The following is a 10,556-nucleotide window of genomic DNA, read 5'->3' on the forward strand; positions in this document are numbered from 1 at the left end:
GGGGTGTGGGGGGGGTGTCCCGGGGGGGGGGGGGGGGGGGGCGGCAGTGATTTCTCGCTTTCTGTCTCTCTGGTGAGTGCACGTGCCCTATAGCAAAAAAACTCTCAAAATTTTTTTAAAAATTAAAATAGAAGTTTATTTAAAATCTTAAAAACAAATTGAAGCCATTAAATAGGGTTGAATCCGAATTTAAACATGAAACTAATCCAATATCCCAAATACAATTGCTATTGTTCTTCCATTGTAAGTAGTCCACACCCTTGAAATGCTACCTGTGATCGTAAAACTCAGTTTTAGACCACAGAGAGGAGGACAGAAGAAAGGGATGTCACTAAGGAGGAGGAACCCAGGAAACCTGAAGCCACCACAGGAAGGCACCAGCTGAGATGGGAATATGTAAGTCTCACAAGCCATAAAACGTTTCTATGCAAGTTAACTTATTTTTTAGTTTTTTTGCCATAGGGTGCTTACCTGAGTGAGACAGAGAGGGACACTGAGAGGTAAAGTAAGAACCCCCCCTCCTCCGGGAATGGCCACGCCGCAATCCCCTCTCCACTCTCTTCTTGGGATTTTGGGCATGTACACATGCGTGCCCAGTGTGATTTTTCAGGCTGCCAGGTTTAGGACTCAAACCATGGTCACCCAGCGCCTTAACCACCACACCACCTGCTGGTCCTGCAAATCGCTGTACTTGCAGTACAGCAAGTGAAGGTCAGTATCTTCTCAAGGAACAGTACAAAGGCAGTGATCAATCAGAAACTGTGATGTCAAAGTAAGGGGCAGAGAAATGGGAAGCAAGTGGCAAGAAATATAGTTTCCATGTTGATTCAAAAGACTGGCTGGATGTCTATCAGGCTTCCTATGCGGCCTGCCTTCTCTGACACCATAGCAAATATCAGGCAGAAAACAGCAAAGGGAGGAGAAACTTCCATACATAGAAAGGAACTACTTAGCCCCTCTTTTTACATAAATTAGCAACATTTCTACATGAAAGAGGTGTCACTAGAGGGTACATGGAGTTGGAAAAGTTAGAGCAAAGTCCCCTCCCGTGTCCTCTCCCTGCGTCTGAGAGGCCCCTCTGCTGACACTGACAAGCGTTTTGCTCCTGTTAGCACTATGGAGCCTCCAGATGTGGGGAATGGATGAGCAGGACACCGCTGGGCCTTGGGCATCACCAACTGAACTGTCAGCAAAGTTCCCACTGCGGCCCCAAAGGACCAGGCCTATATAGGCCTGCTCGGGCTGCCGGACAAAGGCACGGAGAAAGAATTCCCTCTTTCTCACAGATGGGAGCCTATTTGACCCAGATGTGGATAAGCTGAGTCCATAAAGCAAGGGTCACACTATTTATCAACCTTATTCTTTTAAGCCTTGGCAGATGGCTGTGGACCGGGCAGTTTGGCAATGATGCAACAAACAGCACTCTTCTCTTGCTGTCTCTACAGCCTACTGACCACATCGCTCTCCAGAGAAGCAGTAAAAATACATTGTAATTATCAGCCTGATTGCTTATAAACAAGGTGGTGAAAAATTAACCTCCCTAAACAGACAGTAGGCAAAAGGAGGGAGATTTTAAAATAAAATATTGGGGTCAGAATTCAACCCACAAACTTGAGGAAACTCAGCTCGGGGAGGAAAAGCTGGCCAGGCTCTGTTTTTGAGTTCACGCCACATTTCAAGTGAGTGGCAAGCTTCCCAGCCACTGTCCACTCCTTGCCCAGGCCAGCTGGCAGGGAGGCAGCCTGGCATGGCATGCTGCGTGCCAGAGGCACATAAGTGAGTCCTTTATTGTGTTGCTGTCCCCCTACCCCCCACCCAGTGCTCCCAACCAATCCTGGGACTCAAGGCCCTACCCACCCTCTCCCGCCCACTCCCTATAGACGGGAGGGGATAACAGCATGTAAAGGGGAGACCGCCTCACCTTGGCAGTCCGGTCTCTGGAGCCGCTCACAACGATGCCCCCTTTGCAGTCCACACAGTTCACCTCCTGTTCATGGGCCGAGTACTTGCCAGTGAAGGTGCTGTGAATCTTATGAACACCAATCTTCCCATCTCTAGGAGAGAAACCAAGAGTCCACCCCCAAGAGCCAATGATTCTCTCTGTTCAAAGAGAACAAGTCTACAGAGACAACCCAGAGACAACCCAAGCCTCCACCGACAACCAAGTTCACTAAGCATTAGGCAATTCAGCCCAGTAAGGTGCTGTTTCTAGATACCTTCACTTCTTTTTTTTTTTTTTTTTTTTTTGAGAGGTTTTTCGCTATAGGGCGCGTGCACTCGCCAGACAGACAGAGAGAAACATAGAGACAGAAAGCGAGAAATCACCCCCCAGGGGGGGATGGTCACGCTGCAATCCCTTCTCCTCCATTCTCCTCTCAGGATCTTGGGCATGCACACACACGTGCCCGGCGTGAGTTTTAAGCCACTGGGTCCCGGACGCGAACCGCGGTCGACTACATGGGAGTCCAGCGACATAGCCATTACGCTAACTGCTGGTTCCCAAGATACCTTCACTTCTTGAGCACACTTGGGGCTGAACAAAACTGAGACAAAATAATTTTACCTCTAGAAAGTATCAAAAGCTTTGCTCTTCATTGAAAGTTCTTTCTGTTTTCCTTTTCTAGCTAACTCTATTAACTGCTTTTAATAAATCTCTCTGCTTTAAATGGAAAACAACCACTACCCTTTCTTCTAGTGTCCCTTGTGATCCTTTTGGAGTTGAGGCAAAAAAAATCTAAGGCAGGTAGAAGATTCCGGAAGAACACGAAGGATGAGGGGGGAAGGAGAAACCTGCAGCGCTTACCCTCCCGCACTGATAATATGCGAGTTGGCCAGCACGAAGTGGCAAACGTCCTCATCGTGCCCAGCGAAGACTCCCAGGGGGCGGCGATTCAGGCTGGCACCATCTGGGCGGAACTGGTAGGCCAGGATGAAGTTAGCCTGGGATATGTACAGAGAATCATCTTCCAGCTGCATCCAGGGCATCTGACTGCAGTCAGAGACAGAAAAGGAAATGTAAAAATCATCAAGATACGGCATGAAAACCCAACTTCGATCTTTGAAGAAGGAACCTGCAAGGCGAACAGTGTATACCTTAATCCCTTCCTTCAAAATTTCCAGCCCTGTGACTACCCTCCAAAAATTACAGCCATTGAATTCTGTGGTAACCCAATCTTCCTTGGGCTTTATAAAAAATTAGTTGGAATTAAAAGAGCAACTAAATATCGCTTTTAATTGGTGAATGCTTAACATTTAATGTTTAACATTTAACATCTAGGTAGATTTCTAGGTGGAGCTTACAAAATTCAATGGTAGATGGGGGACTGGCAAGTGGCATGGTGGTTAAGGGCACTGGACTCCCACATGGCCGACTGTTGTTCGTGTCCTGAACCTGGCGGCTTGCTTTCTCGCTTTCCCTCTCTCTTACTCAATCTGTCCTTGTTATGTCAAATTAAAATAAATACATAAGTCAATAAATAAAGTTAAATAAAATAATTCTTTTAAAATAAATTCAATGGTTGATGGTACAGAGGGTCAAAAAAAATCTTCCAGCTGCATGAAATAACTTTGTTCCCTTCTGCGTACTCACTAATTTGAAGTGAACGTGATATGTTTCAAGGTTCTAAAACTCCTATACCCCTTCCCCAATAGGAGAGTTAGGCTATAATGGAGAAAAGAAAAGCATGAGCTCTGGAAAGCCCTCTTCCCCTGCCTGTCTAGAATGAAGGGACCAATTACCATTGACAAGGGAAAGGAAGAAGGCCATTTAGGAAAGGATGCTGACATATTGAGTAGATACCTAGATCATCACAGGGATATCTACATTTCTGGAATACAGGATTTAAGTGGCGATGGAAAAACAGCTCCAGAGCAGTCTACTGCGGTGCTGGGGCTACTAAGAAAGTCAACGCTTGGGACCAGCAGCTAGCGTAATGGCTATGTCGCTGAACTCCCATGTAGTCAACTGCAGTTCAAGTCCCAGACCCGGTGGCTTAAACTCACGCCAGGCACATGTGCATGCGTGCCCAAGATCCCGAGAGGAGAATGAAGGACAAGGGATTGCGGCGTGGCCATCCCCCCGGGGGAGGGTGATTTCTCGCTTTCTGTCTCTCTGTCTTTGTCTGTCTGGCAAGTGCACACGCCCTATAGCAAAAAAAAAAAAAAAAAAAAAAAAACTCTCCAAAAAAAAAAAAAAAGAAAGTCAGTGCTCATGGGCACCTGGTGAGAGAATTCCACAAATAGTGAAAGATTCCCTCTACAATCTGATAGGAAAAGAAAGGTTAGAAGCCATGGCATGGAGTAAGCCTTACAAAGAAAGAACATTCTGCCAGACATGAGGCTCTCTGCTGGGAACCAAGTCCCTTTCCCAAGGCAGACATCCCACCTGTCCTACCCTAGAGAGGTGTCCTAGAGGTGCCAGGTTCCAAGAAGAGCAGAGGGACAGCTGGTTCACCCCATGTACGGAGACGCCATCTCCCACTGCCAAGTCTGTCCGAGCAAACTAAGCAAACTGGGCTGTGTTTCATCCCCAGGCTCTTTAATACAAGCATCATGGGAATGTGGAAAAGTTCTGCAAATTGACTTGACGGGCCATTAAATGCAGCCTGGACTTGCAGTAACTGAGTTTCTGCTCAGGAGGTTTTTACAAGTGTGTGCATATATTATGTGGAACACGGGTAGAATGTGTACAGATGCCTGCATTCTCACCGTGCACATTCCTCTTGAACACCCCTTGCGTGAGTGTGCAGCACACTCAAGTAGGCGGCAAACAGAGCGGGTTGAAATTCATGGGTTTAGAGTCATCTGGTAAACAGCCACTTGCCTAGGACAAGAAACCAGGTTCATACCAGGTGAGCAGTGGAGAATCCCGGGGCAACCTGGTGACTGTTCCGTGTTTATTTGTCAAACTACTTGAAGCAAGCCCAAAAAGACAACATCAGGGACAAAACCTTGATGGAGAAATAAACTATTCTCTGGGACTAAAAGGTGAAAGAAGAGGGTGAAGTCCTGCATTCTAAAAATCCATCTTTCTCTCCTGTAGCTTCTTTGCCATCATCACCACCACATGGTTCACAACCATGATGTCAGTGAAACCAGTGGAAATAAGTCAGATCTCACATGGCTGACTGTGGTCCGGGTCCCAGCTCTGGCAGCCTGAGGACATGCCTGCACACGTGCGTGCATGCTCAAGGTTCGGATGGAGGGGCGATTACAACATGACCACACTCCACTGGGAGGTGCTTTCTTCCTCTTCTCCCTTTCTCTGTCTCTGTCTCTCTGACAAGTGCAGTTATCCTCTGTTAATTTGAAACTTTTTTTTTTTCGAGAGGTTTTTCGCTATAGGGCGCGTGCACTCGCCAGACAGACAGAGAGACATGAGAGACAGAAAGCGAGAAATCACTCCCCAGGGGGGATCGTCACGCCACAATCCCTTCTCCTCCATTCTCCTCTCGGGATCTTGGGCACGCACGCCCACGCGCCGGGTGTGAGTTTTAAGCCACCGGGTCAGGGACGCGAACCGCAGTCAACTACATGGGAGTCCAGCGACATAGCCATTACACTAACTGCTGGTTCCCAATTTGAAACATATTTTTAAAAAAATAACAATTCATCAACAAAGCATAAAATTTGTGACATCAGCAATGCCAGAGCCATCATCTAAATTTCCTGGCACTTTTTCTAACTTTCGCTTCCTGTAACATATATATGCAATCTTTAGATCTGACTTGCCTTTTTTTTTAGGGAGAGATTTTTGCTATAGGGTGCATGCGCTTCCCAGAGACAGAGAGAGACAGAGAGACAGAAAGTGGGAAATCATCCCCCAGTGGTGCCAGCCACACCAAATCCCATGTTTCTGAGGCACCACAATCCCTTCTCCTCCATTCTCCTCTTGGGATTTTGGGCACCCACACACATGCACCCCCTATGAGCTTTAAGCCACCAAGTCTAGGACTCAAACCATGGTCAACTATGTGGGAAACCAACGATGTAACCATTATAGCATTTGCTGGTCCCAATACAACTTGCCTTTTAATAATGCAGGGAAGAGGACTAAAGAAAACAAACAGTCAGGACCAGCAGGTGGTGTTGTGGTTAAGGTGCTGGACACTCCCACATGGTCGACCATGGTTCGAGTCCCGGACCTGGTGGCTTCCTTTCTCCCTTTCTCTCTCTCTCTCTCTGTGTCTCTCTCTGGTTAAATTAAAATAAATGAATGAATAAATAAAATTAAATAAATAATAGGGTTTTTTTTAAAAAAAAAAAAAGAAAGAAAACCAACAGTGAAGAGTAGAAGTGTTTTTTTTTGTTTGTTTTGTTTTGTTTTTGTTTGTTTGTTTTTTGGAGAGGTTTTCGCTATAGGGTGAGTGTGCTTGCCAGACAGACAGAGACATAGAGACAGAAAGCGAGAAATCACCCCCCAGGGGGGATGGCCACGCCACAATCCCTTCTCCTCCATTCTCCTCTCAGGATCTTGGGCCGCACGCACACGCGCCTGGTGTGAGTTTTAAGCCACCAGGTCCGGGACGTGAACCACGGTCAACTACGTGGGAGTCCAGCGACATAGCCATTACACTAACTGCTGGTTCCCAAGAGTAGAAATGTTAAAGAAAAATAATTATAAGAGAAGATGGTTGAAACACAGACTTTATTTACTTCCTTTAATAAGGTTAGTTAACAGAGGTTACCTCTGAGGGACTAGCAGGTGGCGTGGTAGTTAAGGGTGCTGGACTCCCACATGGCCGACTGCAGTTTGAGTCCTGGACCTGGTGGCTTGCTCTCTCTCTCTCTTTCTTACTCTGTCCCTCTCCAGTCAAATTAAAATAAATAAATAAAGATAAATAAATAATTCTTAAAACAACAACAACAACAACAGAGGTTACCTCTAAATGGTGGAATTACAGATAAGTTTTATTTTCTTCATTAGACTTTTCTATTTTTTCAAATTTCTACAATAAACTTTTTTTTTTTTTTTTTTAATTTTAAGTCACCAGGTCCAGGACTTGAACCGTGGTTGACTACATGGGAGTCCAGCAACAAAGCCATTACTCCAACTGCTGGTCTCATCTACAATAAACTTTAAAAAAAAATTTTTTTTGAGAGGTTTTTGCTATAGGGCACGGGCGCTCGCCAGAAAGACAGAGACAGAGAGACAGAAAGTGAGAAATCACCCCCCAGGGGGGATGGCCACGCTGCAATTCCTTCTTCTCCATTCTCCTCTCAGGATTTTGGGCACACATGCAACGCGCACAGCATGAGTTTAAGCCACTGGGACTGGGACTCGAACCGCGGTCGACTACATGGGAGTCCAGCGACATAGTCATTGTGCCAACTGCTAGTCCCAACTTTTTAAATTTTTTGTTTGTCTGTTTTGTTTTTTTCAGAGAGATTTTTGCTATAGGGTGTATGTGCCTGCCAGAGAGACAAAAAGAGACAGAAGGGAGAAATCACCTCCCAAGGAGCGTGGCTACACCACAATTCCTTCTCCTCCATTCTCCCCTTGGGATCTTGGGCATGCACACACATGCACCCAGTATGAGTTTTAAGCCACCAGGTCCGAGGTTCAAACTGCGGCAGACTATGTGGGAGTCCAGCAACGTAACTATTATGGCATCTGCTGGTCCCTAATTTTTTTTTCCCTTGCGCTAGAGGGCATGTATGCCCAACAGGGAGAATAAGAGCTAACACACCCTCTATGGGGCATGGTCATGCTGCAAACCCTGCTGCTGCATCTCTCCCACCTGTCGGGATTTGGGCACCCACGCACGTGTGCCTGGGGTGTTTCCCAAGATACTGGGCCCAGGACTTGAACCGTGCAGTCAGTCATGTGGGAGCTCACTGCCCCAAACACCAGACCACAGAGCCAGCCCACATTTTAAAAATATCATTAAAAAGTATGAAAATTTTAAAAACAAAATACATTTCCTATAACCTTTTTCTTTATTAAAATTTTTTACCAGAGGCTATGTGCGCTTGCCAGAGAGAGAGGGGGAGAAAAAGAAGGAGAGAGAGAAGGAAAGCATCTCTCCATCCTTTGGGATTTGGAGCATGTACACACGTGTGCCCGATGTTTTTCTCAAGCCACCAGGTTTGGGACTTGAACCACACAGAATGTGGACTTCAGCTGCCTTAACATGAGGACATAAGCCAAATCCTTTCTTTTAAGAAATTTCCTTTTTTTTTTTTAAGAGTTATTCTATTCAACCATATTCATTTGTTTATTTTAATTTGACCAGAGAGGGACAGAGTGAGAGAGAGAGAGAAAGGGAAAGTGAGAAAGCAAGCCACCAGGTCCAGGACTCGAACCACGGTCGGCCAGGTGGGAGTCCAGTGCCCCTAATCACCATGCCACCTGCCGGTCCCAGGAACGTTTCTTTTTTTTTTTTTTTTTTGAGAGAGGTTTCTCACTATAGGGCCCGTGCGCTCCCCAGACAGACAGAGACAGAGAGACAGAAAGCAAGAAATCACCCCCCAGAGAGGATGGCCACGCCGCAATCCCTTCTCCTCCATTCTCCTCTCGGGATCTTGGGCACGCACGCACACACACCCAGCGTGGGTTTTAAGCCACTGGGTCCGGGATGCAAACCGTGGTTGACTACGTGGGAGTCCAGCGACATAGCCATTACGCTAACTGCTGGTTCCCAGGGCCCTTTCTTTTAAATGTGCAAAAAAGTTGTCCTTCTGATGACATCTTTGTGCTGTTTAAAAGATCACCAGTGCCATCCCACCCGAGCAGCCCCAGCTATACTGCAGTCAGGACCGGATTTCCCACTTCCATTATGCTTTCCAGTCTCAGGTAGCTTTAAAAGAGCAAGAGGTTACTTGCCTGCATCTCCACTTCAGCAGAATCCCCTCTCGGCAGCGCCCCAGCCTCCAGTTCTGAGACACCTTGACCCGTTCCTTCACCGGTATGCTGGTCATTCTGTGTCCGGGCAGAAGAGACGATACAGTCACTACAACCCTGCCAACCAGAGGGAACCCTTTGCGCTTACTGAGTCGGGACTCAGGAACATCCAGATATAACTCAATGCTAAGTGAAGGAGTTAAGAGACCAGAAAGGAGTAACTGTCCTTTCTTCATACTTGATAAACAAAAGCCAAGGAGAAAAGCCTATTCTTTAAACTATTAAACCAGGAGCTGACATAATGGTTACGTCACTGGAGTCCCACGTAGTCAACCATGGTTCAAATCCTGGACCTGGTGGCTTAAACTCACACCAGGTGCATGTGCATATGTGCCAAAGTCCAGAGAGGAGAATGGAAGAGAAGAGATTGTGGCATAGCCACTCCCCTGGGGGATGGTGAGTTATTGCTTTCTGTCTCTGTCTCCAGCGAGCACATGCTCTCTATAGCAAAAATCTCTCCCTAAAAAAAAAAAAAAAAAAAAAAAAAAGTGCCGCAGTGATGGTAAGTAATCTATTGGAGAAGAGATAACAAATAGTGTTAGAACCACTGGATCTCCATACGGAAAACACATAAACCCTAACCACTACCTCACACCATATAGCAAAAGTAATTTAAAATTAATCCTAGGTAGCCAGGTGGTTGCACAGGGGTAGCACAACTGGATCCACACAGGAAAGGCTCTGGATTCACATCCTGGGACCCCGAGCATGCCATTGTGCATGTGTCCATGACCTGAGTCAGCTGAGACTGGGAGTGAGTCGTAGTGTGAAGACAATGTTGGAGGTGTCCAAACCCCACCCCACCCCCACCCCCAACCCCCGCTTGGGAGACATGAACTTCAAATAAGTAAATAAATAAATCATAAATCTAAACATAAAGTCTAAAACTACAAAGCTGTTAGAAGAAAGTACATAAAAACACCTCTCCAGGCCCTGCTTTGCTGGTGTGCACGCTAAGACGCTGTGCTCTGCAGGCTGGAACCACATGGGAGGCCTGGGGTTGATACCCAGCCCAACCTAAAGGATGGGCATGGTGGTGTACACTTGCAATCCCAGTGACTTGGGGTGCTGAGGAGGAGGATCACAAACCCAAGGCCAGCCAGGCAACAGAGTGAGACTCTTCCTAGAGAAGGGTAGGCCTGGTGGCATGCGCTCTAGTCCCACCTCAGCAGCTAAGGCAGGAGGATCATGACAGGGCAAGGTCCTGTCTTACAAAAACACCTCTGACTGGAGGTAGGCAAGGGTTTTTAGGATACAAAAAGCAATAACATGAAAAGAGAAATCCAATAAATTAGACTTTATCAAAATTGAAAATTTATTTTTTAAAGAATTATATTTTATTTAACTTTATTTATTTAGTTTCTTACTTAATTTGACCAGAGGTCATGTGGGAGTCCAGTACCCTTAACTACCACATCACCTGCCAGCCCCCATAAATGAAAATTTCTGTTCACCAAAATGAATACACAAGTCACAATCTGGGAGAAAACATTAGTAAAATATATATGTGACAAAGGGCGTATATTCAGATGAAGAAATCCTCTCTATATATGTGTGTGTGTATACTTTTTTAAAATAATTATTTTATTTAACTTTATTTATTTAGTTTCTTACTTAATTTGACCAGAGAGGTACAGATTGAGAGAGAGAGGGA

The 10,556-nt window shown here is 46.0% G+C and overlaps 1 protein-coding gene across 2 annotated transcripts in view; it reads right to left on the reverse strand.

The window, feature by feature from the left end:
- FBXW4 (F-box and WD repeat domain containing 4) overlaps nucleotides 1–8,975 on the reverse strand; it is a 72,691-nt gene extending 63,716 nt beyond the window's left edge. Inside the window, exons 1-3 of one of the 2 annotated variants that reach the window (XM_006166324.3) lie at nucleotides 8,825–8,946; nucleotides 2,804–2,989; nucleotides 1,922–2,054 (exon numbers count right to left, since the gene is read on the reverse strand). In XM_006166324.3, coding sequence (XP_006166386.2) covers nucleotides 1,922–2,054; nucleotides 2,804–2,989; nucleotides 8,825–8,919 — 414 coding nt within the window. In that variant the 5' untranslated portion in view covers nucleotides 8,920–8,946. Of the gene's footprint in view, nucleotides 1–1,921; nucleotides 2,055–2,803; nucleotides 2,990–8,824 lie in introns of both variants that reach the window. The other variant, XM_027767394.1, reaches the window with a different exon arrangement.
- Between the last annotated feature and the right edge of the window lie 1,581 nt (nucleotides 8,976–10,556).

Source organism: Tupaia chinensis, unplaced genomic scaffold (assembly GCF_000334495.1).
Source record: "Tupaia chinensis unplaced genomic scaffold, TupChi_1.0 Scaffold144255_1, whole genome shotgun sequence".
NCBI lineage: Eukaryota > Metazoa > Chordata > Mammalia > Scandentia > Tupaiidae > Tupaia > Tupaia belangeri.